Source organism: Panthera onca, chromosome E3, assembly GCF_046562875.1.
Source record: "Panthera onca isolate mPanOnc1 chromosome E3, mPanOnc1 haplotype 2, whole genome shotgun sequence".
NCBI classification, from domain to species: Eukaryota; Metazoa; Chordata; class Mammalia; order Carnivora; family Felidae; genus Panthera; species Panthera onca.
This window is the reverse complement of record NC_138354.1, coordinates 33,758,334-33,779,188: the sequence shown is the minus strand read 5'-3', so window position 1 is coordinate 33,779,188 and position 20,855 is coordinate 33,758,334. Positions and strand designations below refer to the sequence as shown.

Sequence of the window (20,855 nt, the reverse complement as noted above, 5' to 3'; positions counted from 1 at the left end):
TCACGTAAGAGGCTCCCCCAATAACTAAATGCTCCACTCAAAGGTTGTATTTACACAGCTCATTAGGAGAATTTTTTATACTTTTAACGCACATTAGACTCGTAATCGTCCACCAAAGCTACTCTATAACAAGAGATAAACACTCCATTCTAGAGGATGAATAATAATTAGGTACTGCTTAGCACTGTGCTCTTTACAGGTCTAATTTTAGAGCATAATTAATCCTGCTGAAGCTGCATAAGATAAGTGAAATATTTATGCAGTTGTGTTAATTCATGTATTTACTCCTAGAGAGACATTCAGAATTGGACGTGCCTTTGCGAGAAGATTATCTTAAGACACCCCCTGGAGCAACGTCATTTTCTCTCTAATGTCTTTGCTTCCAGATGGCCTCTAGAGATGAAGCCGAGAAGACACGTGTCCCAATCCTGACAGTCTGACCAGGAAAGCAATGATTGAGGACAGAAAATATGTGTAAGAATCTAGATGCTCTGCTACTACCAGGAACACACTTTTGACCTATCTGGATGCCTGTATTTTGTATTTTTTATTTGCCACAAAGAGCGCATTTTATGTTCGGCACCATAAAGGTTGTTTCCATGATACTATTAACCACCAATACGATACTAAATAGGCTACACTGAATATTGGAGTTGTGGATGGACAACAATGAGGAGGAGGTGGAGACTGGTAATGATGAGGATGGTGGTGACGATGATCATGCTGGTGATAAAATGGTGATGGTGGTGATGGTGATGATGATGATGATGATGATGGTGGTGATGGTGATAAGGACAGTGATGATGGTGATGGGGATGGTCGTGATGGGGATGGTGGTGATGATGGTGATGGGGATGGTCGTGATGGTGATGATGGTGATGGGGATGGTGGTGATAAGGACAGTGATGATGGTGATGGGGATGGTGGTGATGATGGTGATGGGGATGGTGGTGATAAGGACAGTGATGATGGTGATGGGGATGGTGGTGATGATGGTGATGGGGATAGTGGTGATTAGGACAGTGATGATGGTGTTGGTGATGATGATATAATGATAATGATGGTGATGACGATAATGGCGATGGTCCTGATAATGATGATGGAGATGATGATGGTAATAGCTTGCATTTATTGAACCACTTCTATTTCCAGGTGCTGGGCCTAGCTAAGCTCTTTACAGGTATCCTTTCATTTCATCCACATGCCAGCCTTATCAAGGAAATATTTCTGCAAGCGTTCATTCACAGATGAGTAAACTGAGGCTAAGGAAGATCACCCCCTTCATAGAAGTATTTGTCAGTGGGGCAAAAGATTTCAGTTCAGAGGTATACTAGATTACTTCTTCCTGAAGGGTCTATAAATCTCATGGATACAATTATCCAACTTTGATAGACATCGTTGGGAATTAAATGAAACAGGAGTGTGACATCATTGATCCCCTTCCAGATTAAGGCCCCTGACGTAGACGCTCTACAACTTTCCATTTCCCCCTCTGTGAAATGGGCATAAGCAACACTGAACGTCATAAAGTTATCATGGATATTACAGAACACAGGTAACGTATGCAGTCTGGCAGCTGGCTCCCAACTCTCCACCCCTCTCTGTGTCCACACCCCTGGTCATATAACTCCAAACTCCTCCCATAAAAGGCAGAGTGTACCTCTGGTCCCTTTACTTTGGACTTGGCAATCTGACTTGCTTTAGACAGAAGGGTGTTAGCAGATGTGAACACGGCCAACCAGAGACTTGAACAGCATGTGTCCAGTTAGATGTCCTTCTCTGTGCCTGTGACATAGCCGAGAAAAGAGCTTCTGCCAGGCAGCCTGCTGCCCTTTTGGCCTGAGACCCAGAATAAACACACGCAGAGCAGAGACCACACATTTGGTCCACGGACGCACAGCGGGGGCCAGAGCCACCAAGGCCACCACAGCCTGACACAGAGCCCCTCCACTGAACCTGTACTCCCACAGGCAAAACAAATGCTTACCGGAATATGCCTCTAAGATTTCACAGCCAGAGCTCACCGACACAGCCACAAATCACGATTACACAACAGAGAACACACATCGTGATCAGAAGAAGGTGCAAATGCCCCACAGGGAATTCACAGGATCAGACGTTCTTATTTGGGAGTTAAATATAAAACACATTTAGATGTTTGATGGTACTTTGAGAGTCAAGGGCTTAATTCCGGGAGCAGAGAAGAGGGTGCATTGAATGATGCACCTTGTTCAGATCCACACCACGCTGTGTACTAACCTCTGCCCATTTCAATATTCTATCTGACTGCAGTGTTGACGGATCTGCCTCTCCCAGCTGCAGAGGCACAGCGTCCTGTGTAACCATCTCTGAATAGGGCCTCCAGCCGTCCTTGAGTACAGCTTCTGCCCGGGGCCCGAACTTCTGTACCCCGCTCACGCCCACTCAAGTCTTCAGGCGTCACTGGCCATGAGGCTCACTTTGCTTTTCCCTTCTCAGTGTTGGCAATTCAAAGGGACACCCACATGCCATTGGAGCCAGGACGGGATCCTAAAACCCGTGGCGTGGAACTCTCGTGTGCTGAGGTCACCGACCAGGGAGTACGGAAGGCCAGGCTGAAGGAAATGTTGGCTGGAGACACAGTCGGCCCAATTACCTACACCGATCCGTACATGCCAAAGTCCCATTAGACTGTGAGACCCACGGGGGTGGGATCTATCTTTTGGTCTGTTGAGCAAGAGGCAGACTTTATTCCTTTCTACAGACTGCTTCTCCTTCACCCCTCCACGGGATAATAACAGGAGCTGTTTGTGTTAGAACAACATAACCCCACCCCTCAGGCACTCCTGATGGGCCCAGGAAAAAGAGGTTGATTCAAAATGCATCAGGAATCCTTCCTCTGCAATGTGAAATTTAGAATTTAGAGAACAGAGCTTAGGACTGGAGCCGAGTTCATGCAGAGTCATGGTTTCTCTGGCCCAGCACTACTAACATTTGGGGTCAGGTGATTCTGTGTTTTGAGATGTGGAGGGCTGTCCTGGATGCCGTAAGATGTATGCCAGTACCCTGGCCTCTACCCACTAGAATCCAGGGGCAAACAGCCTCCCAATCATGACAAAGATGTCTCCAGACATAGCCCAATACCCACTGGGAGCCCAAACTGTCCCCAGTGAGACCTGGTGCTCTAGGACAGATCTACGAATTCCTGCTATTAAGACTCCAGGATCGCTCTGGTTCCTGTTTTCTTTTCTCTAAGCCTATTGGCTCAACCCTTCCCTCAATTCACTGAGATAGACACTTCTGCATCCTTAAAATAAATCCCCTTTGACAGTTTCATTGTCTAAAACTGGTTTCTGTTACAAGCAACCTAAAAAACGTGGTGTCGTGTGAGAGGCCCCTGACCAAGAGTGAGCGAGCTCACCCTACCAAGGTCTACTGGAAAGCCAATCAGAAAACAGAGCGCAAGGGTGTCATGTCCCCCGAAAGTTAGGGGGTCACCCAAGGTCTTACCATCACCCACAAACTGGAGCAGGGCCAGGTCAATCTGCCTCTTCCAAGGGGAGCCCTTCTGGAGAGCAATTCCGTAGCCAGTGGTGGCGAAGATGTACCCGCTCCCGATGGTCACCAGCTTGCAGCCTTCATCCCTCCCAGCCTTGTAATTCAAGACCGCAGCATCGTAGATGAAAGCGTCCAGTTTCCTGCAATGATAAAAAACCAGGGGGTCATGGGGATGGCGGGGTACCATTTCGGGGCCCAGCTCCTGGGGCCCGAGGCAGCACCTCACACTGTCTTTCACACCACACGGGGTGACTCATGGCCACTTCGTCCCCTCGTCATAAAAGGATCTATTTTTAATGAGGAGATAAAAGCCAGAAGCTTTTCTCTCCAAGTTACAGGAGTCAGCCAAATAAAGACATAAAGAATCCTTATGCCCAAGTGAGTAAACAGTTGAGTTTGCTGGTTTGTTAAGCACTTAGCACTCCCAACAGTGGAGAACAGCGGCCTATTTAGAAAGGTTTGCATCAGACCAAAATAAACCATTAAGGTACAGGAGAATTTGGTGGAGGCTGCAGGAAGGGAGAGCGAGTACATAGGAATGATGTCTTTTCCTCCCAGAGGAAACATGTTTACTGTCTATGTATATTACAGAAATTATTACATGATAATTTTTAGAAACCTCAATAATATAGAAAGTATCAAAAATACAATTAAAATTTAAATTGCCCATAATTCCATAATTCAGAAGCAGAGGTTAACACACTGGTGAACAGCCTTCCAAATTTCTCAGGCAGTTGTACACATGTATGCTTGCACACACACCCACACCTTTAAAAAAATTCTTTTTAATTTTTAAAAATGTTTTATTATATACTCTTGAGAGAGAGAGAGAGAGAGAGAGAGAGAGAGAGCGAGCGAGCAAGCGTGAGTCGGGGAGGGGCAGAGAGAGAGGGAGACACAGATTCCTAAACAGGCTCCAGGCTCTGAGCTGTCAGCACCAGGGCCTGACACGGCGCCTGAACTCACGAACCGCGAGATCATGATCTGAGCCAAAGTCAGAGGCTTAATGAACAAAGTCAGAGGCTTAACGAACTTAACGAACAAAGTCAGAGGCGCCCCCATACCCAAGTGTTTTAAAACAGGGGTTGGCAAACGTCTTCTGTAAAGACAAGATAATCAGTTAAGCTTTGTGGGCCACACAATCTCTATCACAACCTCTCAACTCTGTTGCTGTAGCATGTTTTGGGCTGGTCCCCCCCCCCACCCCCAGCAAATTCCTATGTTGAAGCCCTAACCCCCGGCATGTCAGAATCTGACCTCGTTTGGACATAAGGTCATTGCAGATGTGATTCGTTAGCCTAAGGTCACATGGGGGACGTGTGGGCCCCCAAACCACTATAAAAAAAGGGGAAATTTGACCACAGACACACAGGCAAGGAGACCACCACCATGGGGAGGCTGGAGTTCACACTGTCACAAGCCAAGAAGCTACCAGACGCTGAGAGAGAGGCCCCGGAACAGATACTATCCTCGTGCCCTCAGAGCCAGCACAGCCCTGCGGACCCCTTGGTATCAGATTCCAGCCCCACAACAGTGAGACCGAAAAATTCCTATTGTGTAAGCCTCTCAGTTTCTAGTACTTTGTTCTTGCAGACCTAGGAAGTGAGTACACAACACAAAAGCGGCCCTAAATAATGCAGAAGTGAATGAACTCAGCTCTGTTCCAATAAAAGGTTATTTATAAACACAGATTGGCCCGTGGGCCATAGTGTGTCCTTGTTTCAACCTGAAAATTATCATTATTCCATACAAACTACTTCCCAAGTTGCCTTCTTTGCTTGTTGCCATGTCAATAACATAGCACATTTTTTTCCCTTTGTGGATGTATTTATTTTTATTAAGATCGAATAAAGTGCCACATAAATTTGTACCCATTCTACATCCTGGAAATCACCACGCAGATTAAGGCATCAAACGTTATCATCTCAGAAGTCCTGCATGACCCTTCCCAGCCCACGCCCCCAAAAGGCAAGCATTAAATTGTCCCTCGATACCGTGGCTGTACCTCTTTCATTACCCAGGTCACTGTCAGTGGGTATGAGTACTGTTCGCAATTTTTAAAAGTATTTAACAAGGCTGAAGTGGTCGCCCTTGTACATGGGGATGGATGGCTCAAAACTAGGTAGGGATGGGATGGGATGTCCTCAAGTAGATAGAAAAGCTAAATCGGAGATTACTCGACGTCCTGGTACTTTCTCAACTTTACTGCCTTTCTTTATTTAACAAGAACACATAAAACAGTGAAGCAAAGAAAAATAAAAGTGGCAGGGAAAGGAGGTAAAATGTTGCATTCTTTCAGAGACAGCTGCTGAAGGCCTCCCGATGGGAATAAAACTATTTGGAAGGTTTACAGCGGCATGCTTCATTTTAATTTTTTGTTTCTGTAATGGTTAGAGGTGGGGCAAGACTGCAAGGCTCATCTCACCAACACAAAGACTCTAAAGTCTTTCTCCCAAGGCTGCAGAACTGAGGGTTTGGGATTATAGTCAGAGAGTATTAAAAGGGGATGAGATCATCCAAGTGGAAGGGGAAGGAAACTAAGCATTGTTAATGGTGATGGTAAACCAGAGCTGATGAACCAAGAGGAAACAGCCTTCTGGACAGCCAGCAATGCAGAGAGCTGTGGAAATATGAGATGGAGAGTCAAAAACAATTTGTACATGAAGGTGGGGGAGCGTGTGACAGGAGCAGTGGATGGGCAGGTAGAGGGGCTTGGGATTCTCTAGTAGACTCGGAGACGGTGGGACCTCGGGAAACTCACTTCCTTCTTTTGGATTGCCAGTTCCTCATCCGTGAGGTGGTCACTGGGGTGCTGCCGAGATACTCCTCTAGCTGTGGCATTCTGATTCCACAAGCCAAGAGTCATCTTCTGTGACTATCAGTAGGGAAACTGAGGCTCTTGATGACATGTGTATCCTGAGGACTTGGGGCCATGGATGGCATCTGTCTTCTTCATGAAACTTACGTGCTTGCAACGTCAATACCTTAACATATTAAGGTTGCCATGGAGATTTTGGGAACGTGGGTTTTGCTGAGACTTCCTAAGCCTCATCCCACTCTCTCAATTCTCAAAAAGACATAAAACAAAAAACAAAAATACACACATACATGCATACAGGGGCATTCAAATGTTAAGACCATCTGTATGTGTGAGGTGAAATCTCTCCCTATCCTGGTAAGCCACCACACATTGAAGGGTTTCTGGGATAGAAATCCCAGTGCGGTTTTAACCGGTTTTTACTGGAAATCCCAGTGTGGTTTTAACTGCACCTGGCAACCATCAAGAGCTATCCAACAGCAGCTTAAATCACCATTTTATGGACAGGCACAGATTTTTGCAAATCATTACCATTATCTCATGATAAAATATTCTTCAGCTGAGCACAAAACGACCAGATGAGCAGAAAGAAAAAAGGAAGTTTTCTCAGGAAACAAAGTTTGCAAAAGTAAGATGCTGTTAAGGCAGAGGGAGGGCGATCGCAAAAGACCCGAGTGAATGAAGCAGTTCCACACACTGGTGTGTCTGGTGTGGGCTGGTGGCCAGGAAGGGCCACAGAGAGGCCTGGCGCGGGTCTCAGGCCCGCATCAGAACCAAAAGGAGGACAGTGCAGGAAGGAAAACTGCAGGGCCCTGTGATGTTGGTTTTCTCTCCCTCATCAGTGATTCTAGAGAGCTGAGGTCTAAATGCAATGGTCAAAGACACCTGCGTGTTTACAGACATCCTGGGGCTTGCACAGCAATCCCCCCCCCCACCCCCCATAGATAGCTGGTCCTCACAGCGCTTTGCAAAAGAGGAGGGAGATATACAATTGGTATTGTTCTTTTCCTATGTGGTCTATGAGCAGAGCGGGTCCCATGGGGCTAAGGCAAACGGAAGCCCGTCTATATCACTGTCTCTGTGACAGTGCTGCCCAGTAGAGCTTCTGAAACCAACGCTGCACGTCTACTCTGTCTGATGTGGCTATCACGCATTTGAAGTGCGGTTCGTGCAAGTGGGGAACTGAGTTTTTATTTTTATTTCCTCACATTAATTTAGATTCTGTCGTTAAATGGTCGCTCACGGCTGGTTGCTCCTTAAGTGGACGGCATAGCTCCAGGTGGGCAGGGGAAGGCTGTGGGGAGTGGGTTCCCTCCTTGCTCTGACCCAAAGAGGTATACCTGCTCTCTTTTCAATTGAGAGAAAAATGTTCCTATTTTTTAAAAGAAGAAATTGAGACGTGCTGACATCCTCAAGAGTGGGCTCTGTGGTCAAAGACTCGGAGCCAGGGGCCTGTGTTTCTGAGCCCCAGTCTTCTCTCTGCAAAGTGGGATGGACAATCTCTGCCGTTGGGGGGCTTTGGGAACAAGGTGAGGTTACGTGAGTAAAATGTGTGCACCGTGTCTGGCACAAAACAAATGCTTGAAACACACCGATGCGTTCAATCGAATTCAGATTTTATGGCCTTTTCCACGACGTTCTGTGCACTGCCTGTGACCAATCCAGTCCCGGGTACTTGACACGCATTGTCTCATCCCACTGAGTCCTGCTATCAGGGCACGGGTGGATGTGTGGCTGCCATCCCCATGGCCAGGTGAGGAAACGGAGGCAGTGGAGGGCCACGTGACTCACACCGTCTGGTGTCACCACAGTGTCTGGCCTTCCACACAGTCTGATGCCAGAGGCCACAGACACAACCACTGTGGCCACGAGGTTCTGTGACACTTGCAGGGTAGACCAAGGCAAGTCTGTATTTTGCTCATGAAATTCAGACCGGCGGGCACAGCTGTGAGTCAAGCCCGGCGCTACGAGAGAAGAAGCCGGGATCAGAGCCTGGCTGCAACAGCCTCGATGGGTCAACTTCATGTGTCTCTTTCCCAACAGATGCACAGCCACGGAGAGTCCAGAGTCTCCCCCGCAGAAACCTTCTCTCACCCCCAGCACACCCCACCCCTGCCTTCAGGACACGTGTAGGCATAGACGCCACAGCTCCCGTTGGTGCAGGGTCCGGAAGAGAAAAGCCACCTGAAACGGAAGCATCTGGGGGCCCGGAGCTGAGATTTCGGGAGACAGCCAGCTATCAGGACGCAGCGTGGTAGCTGACAGCCCCTGGGTGTGAAGCAGCAGGAAGTAAAGCCGGCCCGGCAGGAAAGAGGCCCCAGAGCTCACAGGAGTCCCCGGGACACTGGGGGGCTCACAGGTAAGGAAGCCAGTCATGCTTCTCTGCTCCGTGTTTCCCGCTCCTGCTTTTCAAGAGGAAACCGTCTTCGTCCCGCCTTCCCAGCTCCTGCCCATGTCCCATGGCTGTCACAGGCTGGAAGCTTCTCCCACGGGCCAGCGGAGGCCTAAAGGAGGGGATCTGAGAGTAGCCATGGGGACAAAGCCCCTACCTGGTCCACCTCTCTGCCTGTCCTCCCCACAGAAGGGCCATCTCTTCTCCAAACATTTGTGACAAGTGAACGGCCACCTTGGCTCCCCAGCCTGAGGTGTGGAACAGAATTGGAGCCCCAAATGAATGCAGTGCTGTGCTGTGTGTGCTGTGTGTGTGTTTGCTGTGCTGGCCCACCCCCCGCCATGCATCGTAGAGGCGGTGTGGGTGCCCTTGCTCGCTTCCTGTCACTGGCAGTCCTCAAGGAAAGCAAATGATTAAAACCGGCAGCCATTCGGGATGGGGGGTGGGGAGCAGTAACACTTCCGTCTGCCGATGTGCCAACATGCAAAGTAAGGAGGATGTCACACGTGCCCCGTGCTACTTTAACCGAGCACTTTCCTGCCAGAGTTTTCGACGGCTCTGAAGAGGCTGCTACAGCTTTCTCGAGTGTGTCGATCTGACGCTGTCACCGGGGTCGGTGTCCCTTCTGCCAGCGTGGTGGCCTCAGAGTTCACTCCTTGACCCAAGACTGCCTGTCGGCCAATCTGATGCCCCCAACACGAGGGAAGGCCACGGCCCCAAGGCAAGGCCTGGCCCTTTGGGGAAAGGGACTTGTATGGCGAGGCAGCTTGACATTTCCTAATCAAAAGTTTCCGGTTTTAGCTCATCATCTCCTTCTGCATGTTTTCAGATGCTCTCTGGGGGTCTCAGTACATTTAAAGGCTAATTATATCGTTAGAGTTAATTATTCATCCATTAACATTCAAGAAGCCTTTAACGAGACACTGACTTGTTCTGATGAATTAATGAATCTGGAGTGTGGACGGGTGTGTCTGTGCCTGCGCACGTGTGTTTTGGAGTCTAGTCTAAAGTGTTATGAAAATTAAACACCTCTTGGATGATAACTGGATGTACGTTGGAGCTCACGTGCGAGCCTAGCCAGGACGGAAATGCAGCGGCCAGAAATTCAGGTCAATCAGGGCGTTGGGACGCCTGGGAGTGGGGCTCGGGTGACTCCGCAGTCTCCGCCAGTGAGGCCCCCCGCACGGGACCTCTGTGAGCTTGGGTTTTCCCACGTGGAAGAAGGGGAAATGACACCTCTTTCTCAGGGTGGCTGTTGGATGGACGAAGACAGATGTGAACATGTTCTGTAAATTCAGGCGCAAGTTCAGGGGCTGGCGTGGCCGTGATGACGTCAGTGTGCGCACAGGCGAAGGCGGTATGGATCCTCAGCAAGCACCCAGACACAAGGCTGTTGGGGGGTTGAGGGTGTTCATGGGCCCAAGAAGTGGTACCACTGAGGCACGACAACCCTTGGAACTACCTGCTTGGGGAAGAGACCCTCAGCACGCACAGGCTGTACCTGCCGTCGGCACGGGATGGTCTAAAACTGGCTTTACGAAAGTGGCTTAGAATCACATCTGGACTCCCAGTTTGTGAATATAAGCTGTAAAATTAGAGTTATATGGACACGGATGCATTTTCACTAGGGAAGCTTTTTTTTTTTTTTTTTTTTCAGAGCAAACTCCATTAAGCTAATCTAATTCCTAGATCGATGTCTCCTACAGCCTAGTTATTGTTTCCAACTTTTCTGGAAACTGTTTTCACTGGGATCAATTCTTTTGTGTTTAAATTTTATAAGGATTTGACTCACTGATCAGTGTTTGGACCACAACAAACTTGACTAATTTATAGCTGCTGCCATTTTGAGTTCCTTGTATGGTTATTATTTCCACTAAAGTTCAATTCTCCTGAGTCAAAATTGTGCAGAGACCCAAACTTGCTGGGGAAAGTTTGAGTCATCTATGGATTTTTAGTCAATAACAAATTTCACCCTGTGTGCTTTTAACTGTTGTCAGTTTAATTTGTATGGATTATGTCTACTGGTGATGATAGTGGCCGGGAACTGGGTTTAAAAAAGACCGATAGTTAATATTTATTTTTTAGCTGAGAAAATTCTTAGCGATTTTGTGAGACAGAGACAGAGAAAGGCAGAGAAGGAGGGAGAGAGAAGGAGGTAGAGATATGGATGGAAGCGGGCACCAAGGAAAACAGGAAGAGAAAGAGAACGAGAAAGAGGGAATCAGAAAAAGAGATGGTGAAGGGGACACAGTAAGTCACAGACAAGGAGAGAATAAGAAACGGGGAGATGGGAGAGAGAGAGAGAGAATAAGAGACACAGAAGAGGGGGTGTACCCTTTGCCTACTGATGAATAACCTCAAAAGTAAGAAATAGTTGGAAAAAAAATACAGCAAATCCTTGCTTTGTTTCTGTTCAATTCAACAATGGACCCAACTAGCCATGTCCAAGGAGTTGACAGGTCGTGTAACACTGTCTTTTTCTTTTACTATTTTCCAACAAGGCAACCGAGGCCCTAAGATCTCTGCCTAAGGCCTCCCACAGTCCAGGATTCCAGACCAGTCCATGACTTGCCCAAGCAATGTGCCTTCAGAACACCGCTGTGGGGCTTCCTCACATGGGATGTGGGGTCAGAGGAACAAGACCGTGGCACGTAGAGTGAGTCTGTGTGTTTCTCTAAGCCTTGATTTCCCCACCTGACCAGAAGGAAAACAATCTCCCTCACATGGCTGTATACTGGTTGGATGAAGTAACAACTACAAACATGTTCTGGTGAGTTCTAAGGCGCTAGGCAAATGCTATGCTTCTTCACCCCACAATTCACGTTCCGACATTGGAAAAATACAGATTCCTTCTGGAATATAAAGCTTTTATACAGAGTCCCTTAGATTACCCTCTTCAAGGGTTGGGATCATGCTAACCATTCCACTGCTAATTCCGTGGCGCATGGCCTGTTATAAAGAATGCTCAGGGGCACCTGGGTGGCTCAGTTGAGTGAGCACCCGACTTCGGCTCAGGTCATGATCTCACGGTTTGTGAGTTCGAGCCCTGCGTTGGGCTCTGTGCTGACAGCTCAGAGCCTGGAGCCTGCTTTGGATTCTGTGTCTCCTTCTCTTTTTGCCCCTCTCCCCACCCTCAAAAATAAGTAAACATTTAAAAAAAGAGTGCTCAAAAATTTTTTCTTAGACTTTTCTCGAATGTCTGCCATGTGCCAGACACTATGTTATTTGCCTACATATCTCATTTAACCCTACCTACCCTGTTTTCCTAAGCCGAGGAGCCAAAATTAGCATCATTTTATGCATAGGAAGACTGGGGTGTACGGGGTTGATTGACTTGTCCCAGGCCCCACAGCTGGACGTTGGCAGAGTGGGGATTCCAATCCAGGACACTCAGCTTGGAGGCATCACATTATACTGCTGCTAGTGACAATGACACTGCTGAGCCTGTCACACCAAAACTGAAAGACGGGCAATCGCGAGGACCGAAAGCCATATGAAAATGAAGGAAAGAATAGAAAAAAAAATCAACATTTGATAAAATGCTGTTATGCATCAGATACAGTGCCGAGTACTTTCCCTAGAGTCAATTCACTTAATTTCAGGGGATGGGACTGTACAGATGTGGGGAAAGCTCAGAGAGGTTATTTATTTGCCAGAAGTCACAGAGGTGGTCGTTATCACAGCCAGGGTATGCATCTAGTTATTTCTCACTCCCAGGCAGATATTCTGCACCAAGAGTCCACCCAGAAAATAAGCCAATCAGTCACCCAAATAAGACTGAGCTTTTTCAAGAAGGTATATATACTTTGACTCAGATATTCTCCTTCTTGAGATTATCCCTAGAGAACTACAGAGGACTCATCCGGATTTTTTTTTCAGATTTTAAAATTTTCTTTCTTTTTTTTTTTAATTAAATAGAACTTATTGTCAAATTGGTTTCCATATAACACCTAGTGCTCATCCCAACAGGTGCCCTCCTCAGTGCCCATCACCCACTTTCCCCTCTCCCCCATCCCTCCATCAACCCTCAGTTTGTTCTCTGTATTTAAGAGTCTCTTATGGTTTGCCTCCTTCCCTCTCTGTAACTTTTTTTTCCCTCCCCCCCCCCCCCCACTATGGTCTTCTGTTAAGTTTCTCAGGATCCACATAAGAGTGAAAACATATGGGACCTGTCTTTCTCTGCCTGACTTATTTCACTTAGCATAATACTCTCCATTTCCAGCCATGTTGCTGCAAATGGCCAGATTTTATTCTTTCTCATTGCCAAGTAGTATTCCATTGTATATATAAACCACATCTTATTTATCCATTTGTCAGTTGACAGACATTTAGGCTCTTTCCATAATTTGGCTATTGTTGAAACTGAGCTATAAACATTGGGGTACATGTGCCCCTATTCATCAGACAGTCTCTTTAACATATGGTGCTGGGAGAACTAGACAGCAACATGCAGAAGAATGAAACTAGATCACTTTCTTACACCATACACAAAAATAAACTCAAAATGGATGAAGGACCTGAATGTGAGACAGGAAACCATCAAAACCCTAGAGGAGAAAACAGGAGAAACCTCTTTGACCTCAGTTGCAGCAATTTCTTACTTGACTCATCTCCAAAGGCAAGAGAATTAAAAGCAAAAATGAACTATTGGGACCTCAACAAGATAAAAAGCTTCTGAACTGCAAAGGAAACAATCAATAAAACTAAAAGGCAACTGACAGAATGGGAAAAGATATTTGCAAATGACATATCAGATAAAGGGCTAGTATCCAAAATTTATAAAGAACTCACCAAACTCCACACCCGAAAAACAAATAATCCAGTAAAGAAATGGGCAGAAGACATGAATAGACACTTCTCCAAAGAAGACATCCAGATGGCCAACAGATACATGAAACAATGCTCAATGTCACTCCTCATCAGGGAAATACAATCTAAACAAAACTAAAAGGCAACTGACAGAATGGATAACAATATTTGCAAATGGCATATAAGATAAAGGGTTAGTATCTAAAATCTATAAAGAACTCACTAAACTCAATACCTGAAAAACAAATAATCCAGTGAAGAAATGGGCAGAAGACATGAATAGACACTTTTCCAAAGACATCCAGATGGCCAACAAACATATGAAAAGATGCTCAATGTCGCTCCTCATCAGGGAAACACCAATCAAAACCACACTCAGATACCACCTCACACCAGTCAGAGGGGCTAAAATGAACAAATTGGGAGACTATAGATGCTGGAGAGGATGTGGAGAAACAGGAACCGTCTTGCACTGTTGGTGGGAATGCAAACTGGTGCAGCCGCTCTGGAAAACACTGTGGAGGTTCCTCAAAAAATCATCCGGATTTTTAATGGAGCAATATGACTGCCAGCCCACAAAGAGAAAGGGTTAAACAGACCGTGATGTGGATACCACCCAATTCTGCCCAATTCTTCAAAGAGAATGAAGGCAAAAGACACCTACAGATATGGGAGGTTCTTCAAAACGTATTATTAGTTCGACACCAAACTGTGATATAACTGCATGGCTTGATAGCATCCCACAGAATGAACTGATAATGATGTGTGGACATATAAATACATACAAATGAATCTACCAGGAGAAAAGGCCTGGAATATCAAACAGACAGCGGTGCCTATCTGGTGGTGTGTGTGGGGTGATGGTGGTGGCGGCGGTGGTGGCTTGGGGTTGGGACATGGTCAAAGGGATGCTCCTTTTTCTGTGGTTTTGAGTTTTACAGTGAGAATTTACGTTTCAATGAGAAGCAATGCAGCACAGCAGTTAAGGGCACAGGTGCTAGAGCCAGTCCGAATCCCAGCTCTGGAGCTTACCAGCCCTCGCCTGGCCAAGAGCATTGACCTCCCCGGTCTAGCGCCCCTGCCTCATAACAAAGGCGTCCATCTCTCCCAGAACTGTCCACCTGTTGGGACAAGCCAAGAGTTAGCACGTACAGGTAGGAAGAGATGCTGGGCTGAGTGTGAAGGCTGGCTGTGACCCTCACTCAACCTCTGGACAAGCTGCCTCTCCCCCTCAGCCTTGGCTTGCTCTTCTGTAAAATGGACAGAAGGCCTACTTGGCAGAGTTGGAACAGAATGAAATGAGATCACACAGTCGAAGCCTCCGTGTGAGTTGGGCAGGCAGTAAGAAGAGGCGGTCCCTCAGGAGAAGGAATCTTCCAGAAACCCCCTGCCTCTTCACAGTCTCCAGGAGGAACTTCTAACCACGTGTATCCTAATGTAAGAAATATATCCTTTGCAGGGGGGGTGTTTTGTCTGTGAGTCCATTCCCCCCATCTCAATGGAAAGAGAAATAGTGCCCCCTTTTTAAAGCAGCATTAAGATTTTCAAAGGAAAAAAAAAAGACATTTTAAAGTATGAACAAAATTAGTTCTGGGTTTTGTGTAATAGTGGGCAATTTAGCAGGCTAATTGTACAGTGTTATGGGAATGTTCATATTTATATTCTAAGTCATGGCTCGAAGCATGGGCTCTGGAGCAAGTGTGACCCAGACAAGCTGTTTATTCTCTCTACGCCTATTCCTTCCATTGTATATGGGAAAACATGAGAGTCGTTGGCTCGGGGTGGCTGTGAGGTTTAAATAATGCAGGCACAACACTCAGAGCAGTCCCCAGCACATAGGTGAGCGCCCAATAAATGTTATGGGCTAGGTAGAAATACCTCGCTTAGATCCCCCAAACCATTCAGGTAGCTTAATGCAATAGAGTAAGGTTTAAAAATATGGATAAAGAAATCCGATTGAGTTACGGGAAGTCAGAGGTGGGATAGTGGCTAAAGCTTCAGGGAAAGTCAGGAAGCAGATATTGAGGCCCTAAGCTCTCCACAGTTGCCGACAGAGGATCGCAAGTCGAGCTCTGAGTTATGTAGTAGCCCGGGCCAAAAGAAAATCCCAGAGATGGTGCTGTGCACAAGGTAGAAGCGTGCCTTAAGGTGAAGGAAAACGACACTGTGCATGACGGAGACGTCTGAGAGGCGGTGGAGGGCAGCAATGTGAACAAACTGATCTACAATGATGGTACCAGCAAGCTTCCTAAAATAGCTGTTTCTTTAGGGGGCTCCCATGCCAGCCACGGGGTGATGGAAATGCAGAGCCGTGAGTTACATTAATTTATATTCCTCTAACTCGGCGAAATACCGTCCAGTCGTTAAATGTGAAAACAGTCCAACACCACGGTACAGGTTGGAGAAAAGCAAAGTGCAGATGTGCACGCACGGCGATTTGAGGGGTGTAAGCCACACAACGCGAGGACAGACACCAGGAAGAAATGGAGCGTTGTGTTCAGAAGAAACTTTTCTCTGATTATTACGAGTAATACTTTTGTTGCAGAACAGTTGTGACACACACAAAGATGGGAAGAAGATCAGACTCCCGGGCAATGAGCAGTATCTCTGATGCGTTTTGATGTATTTTCATTTTTGCCTTCTTTTTACCTCTCCCTCTCCCTCTCTCCCCATTGCTGAATTTACAGAATTAGGATCCCACCTTTAAATCCCCCCCCCATTCTTTCCTATTTTTAACATTTTATGGGTGGCCTTGAAAATCCATTAATATAGTTTTAATTGAGTTTAACAAGAGATAATTGCAACCACTAAACCCCCCCCCCAAAAAAAAAACAAAACAAAAAAGTGCCTGTGCCTCCCTGAGTTTTTATTTTGGAAAAAAAAAAATCCTAACTCTGTGATGTGGTAGCAATTATTTTTAAGCTTTATTTGCAGTGTGGGGGTGGATCTCAGAAACCAGGTCACTGTCGATCTGACTTTTCTCTAGAGATGAGGCTATCCCATTTAGGAGAACAGCTCGTGGAGCCCTGTTGTCTATGCCTGCTTTCAAACCCAGGAGCTGGAAATGAACCCTCTGAGTTTGATCCTGCCTGACTGATAAAATATAGCTAATATTTTAGCTACGTATGCCACTCAGAGAGCATCCTGGAAAGAACGTGCCCCACACAGCAGCTAATCATCGATGACAATCCTTACGCCTTCCCAGGCTACCTTTGCCTTGGCAACTTCAACATCTCCCAACCAGTTTCTTGTGGGGATAGAAAAGAGGATGCTGTGATCTTATCAACTCTCAGGTAGTCAGTTGATAGATATGTAATATAAAATATCTGTATCTTATATGCAGTATTTTAAATATGCCTAGATACACACACACACATATATCAGAGATAAAACTGCGGGCTCCAAGTCTTTGGAGCTCTAACCTCTTACACCCAGCTGCCTCACTGGCACGCCGCTGGGGAGAGGCAACCCCAGATATCACACTTAGTAACTCTTCAAGGTAGTGACTTGGTTAAATAGCCTGTTGAGTACTTTAGTTAACCTCAGTTCTTCATCCCTTAAAGGAGACATCCGGCTCGGCAGCATGCTGTCAGGATTAAACGGGATTATTATGCATGTGAAACGTTTGGGGCTGCGTCTCACCAACTGCTGGGTCTCAACAGATGCAGAGGGGAGGTGGGTGCCCAATGATGGGGTCCCAGAGACGCTTCCAATTAAGCCTGCACAAAACCTCTTCCATGCCTCGTCTCCTCCGGGGCACGCCTTCTGAAATGCCCTTCCTCTTCAGACGGGACACCATCTCCCAACATTCAATGAACCTCTCAGAAGCCACGGACTACCTCTACCTGAGTCACCAGAACTGCTAATAAAAGCATGGATTCCTGAGCCCCAGAGGCTTGGGGACCCTGTGCTCCAGAACAGGGGCTCAGTGCTCCCCTTTACCGCGAAGGCAGTGCCGCGAAGCTACGCAAGTAGCTGCCTGATTTTATTTTTACAGACACATCCCTGAGCACGACGTGAGGCCTGCAGTAAATGTTTATCAGTCCAAAGGCAACCCTCCCTCCCCATCCTTCTCTCCAAATACTCAACGTAAGGGAAGCCGAAAGATGCCTGCCTGTTTCCCAACACTCTTGGGCGGGACAGGAAATCAGATAGATAGGGGACGGCATGGCCAAGGGCTAAAGAAGGATGCTTCCAAAGGAAATTAGGACTTTTCATAAACGTATATACAAATAACTGCACACGAACATCAGTGAAGATAAACAGAAACCATCCCACTGCGTCTTGAAATATTAGGCTCTGAGGAGTCCTGGGGATGTTGACGGTTTAATTTAAATCTGCCGTAAAACGCTGGGCTTGCAAGTTTGCCCATTTGCTAGAACCGCTTGGAGAACATGAGCTTCTCATGACGGAGCATTTGTAAATCTAAATCTGCCTCCGCTCATTTCAGCTCCCTCTTCCAGAGCGGATGTCTTCAAACCTGGATGAGCGCAGGTCAGAGTTACCGAAGAGCTTCCTCTGGCATGCCGATTCCCAGGCTGCCGCCCCCGGACATTCTGATTCTGTCGGCTCAGTGGGGCTCAGGAACCCACATTTTTATTAGCACCTCTACTGACTCAGACTCAGGCCACCCTCGGAGAAATACTGGTCTAGAAACCCGGGGTCACAAACCGCTCACCCACCTCTGATTCAGGAGAGCCCCTACCTGTCACAACAGACCCAATCCTGAAAAACCCTATCCCTGTCCATGTTTGCACGTCATATCTTGTTTCCTCGTTGATTTGCCTGCTGATTTCTGGAATGGTTTATCTCGACTTAAAGTTTCAGTAAACAATGAAACTTAACTTAGTTTCAGGTTTCTCTCTACCTCTGGTCTTAAGGCAATTAGGGATCCCAGAGATAAGCTACGTGGTTACATTGACTGGTCTACTTTTTATATGTTGTCTCAGTAGAATGTGTTTATGGAATCCCTTTAGAACAGTAGTTCTCAAAGTTCAGCATGAATCAAAATCACCTGGAGAAGAAGGATGCTTGTTAAAATGCAGACTCACAGGGGCACCTGGGTGGCTCAGCTGGTTGAGCATCTGACCTCGGCTCAGGTCATGATCTCGGAGGTCCATGAGTTTGAGCCCCATGTCAGGCTCTGTGCTCACAGCTCGGAGCCTGGAGCCTGTTTGGTATCTCCCTCTTTCTCTCTCTGCCCCTCCCCTGCTTGCGTTCTTTCTCTCTCTCAAAAATAAATAAAACATTAAAAAATTTTAATTTTAAAATCTCCTCAAGTTTAACAATTCAGGGGTGTGTAGGGCACCTCTCTCTACCTTCCAGAAGATTGGAATCTTCTGGAGATGCTGCAGTGAAGGAGGGGAATGGCTGGGTGCTGGGTATGTGAGGAGTTCATTTTGTTACTGTTATTCCTTCAACAATACAGCCTCATGATATTTACTCTTGTGAAATTATTGCCTAAGGCACATCATGTTTTAAAATAACCTATTTCCTAGTGGCAAGTTTTAAAAGGAGACGAGATGTGAGAGGTAAGGAAAAGATAAGAAGCAAGGTGAGGCAGACACTTGACTCTGATGAAGTCTTGGAGGAGGAGCAGATGAGACCCCCATGGAGTTGCTGGGATCCTGGTACCATTCTGTGGTGGCAGGTTCCCACATTTTGCTTCTCATAATCATGTTGAGGGGTTGAAGTCATATCATATCAGGTCGTGCCCCTTCCCTGCTCTATCTTTCTAAAATAAAAAAAAAATGCAACTGGGATAGAAGAAAATTCAAGAAAGGAATCTCTTTTTGGAGTAGAGAAGGACTTCTGAATTACAATTCATAACCCAGAAGACTTAAAAAAAAAAACTGATAAATTTGACTACAAAAAAAAAATCGGCATGGAAAAAAAAATACCATCTGGAAGCTCCAAAGACCAGAAAGCTGGGAACACCATTTGTAACTACACCACAAATAAAGGGCTTAATAAGAAAAAGACCAAGAGACCAATAGAGAAAATAATGAACGTTTTCAAAAAAGGAGCTACAGAAGGCTTTTAATTATGCATAGATTGATCTGGAGGGACACAGGATGGTCAGGAGATGTGGTTGCTGTTGGGGATACTTGGCAGAGGAGAAACAGTGTGGGGGGAAGGTTCTTCACTGTTCATCTTTTTATACAATACTTTTTGATTTGGAATTATGTAATGCATTCTCTATTCAAATTTTAATTTAATTAATTTAAATAATTAACCAAGCAGTTCTTTAAAAAAGATCCATACAGGGGCGCCTGGGTGGCTCAGTCAGTTAAGCGTCCAACTTTGGCTCAGGTCATGATCTCACAGTTCGTGAATTCGAGCCCCGTGTTGGGCTCTGTGCTGACAGCTCAGAGCCTGGAGCCTACTTTGGATTCTATGTGTCCTTCTCTGTACCCCTCCCTTGCTTGTGCTCTGTCTCTCTCTCTCTCTCTCTCTCTCTCTCCATAAATAAATAAATAAATATTTAAAAAAAAGAAATAAATATTTTTTTAAAAAGACTCATACCTCTCCAACTCTGGTTTCTGAGTTTGCTGTAATAGCACAAATTATCTCTCACATGGAAAACTGAGTATAGAGTAAAGCTGCCAGCTGCCCAGGTTTGCTGGGATGGATGTCATAATTATTATATGGCTTCCAGAAAACAATGTATACGATTTATGGCTAGGAACCGTTTCCATTCCTTGACTCCTTTTTGTTCGTATTGTTTTTTTAAAAAAAAAAATGGGAAAGCAAGAAAACAACCCATTCACTGCTCTGGGTGACAGATGGATAGAGACGGGGCCAGCGAGACTCCACTCGCTCTTTCTAACCACTGTCATCCACATTTGCGTTCATGGTCCGTCCAAACCGACAGTGTATGTTGAAGAAAAGACCATGGCAGAAACAAACCTACAAAACCCATATCTGGGGCTCAACTGGAAAGTCATCAGAATTTTCTGGTATCTACCGAGATCAAACACACATGCATTTTACAGCTCGGCGATTCCTGTCTTAAGTATGTATCAAGGGCGGTGTACTCCCTTGTGCAGCGAGGGCATGTGTGAGAATGCCCCTAGAAGCATTACCCCAAACATCCCCGAATGGGACGCTACCCCAACGTTCACGACTAGCAGACGAGGATGACTCTGTGGCATGTCCCCACAGTGGACTTCCACACCGCCACGGCAATGACAGACCTGCAGTGACACGTGGCAATCTCGCAAACAGACTGCTGGGCTGAAAGAAGGCGAGCGGAAAAGAAGACGTCCGGTGTGATCTTACTGAGATGCTAGAATAACA

At 46.3% G+C, this 20,855-nt stretch overlaps 1 protein-coding gene across 1 annotated transcript in view; it reads right to left on the bottom strand.

Annotated features, from left to right (window-relative positions):
- The window catches only part of GRIN2A (glutamate ionotropic receptor NMDA type subunit 2A), a 370,883-nt gene that overhangs the window by 29,474 nt on the left and 320,554 nt on the right, over positions 1–20,855 (bottom strand). The window contains exon 12 of the mRNA XM_060648461.3: positions 3,490–3,677. Within this exon, the coding sequence (XP_060504444.2) occupies positions 3,490–3,677 (188 nt within the window). The remainder of the gene's footprint in view (positions 1–3,489; positions 3,678–20,855) is intronic.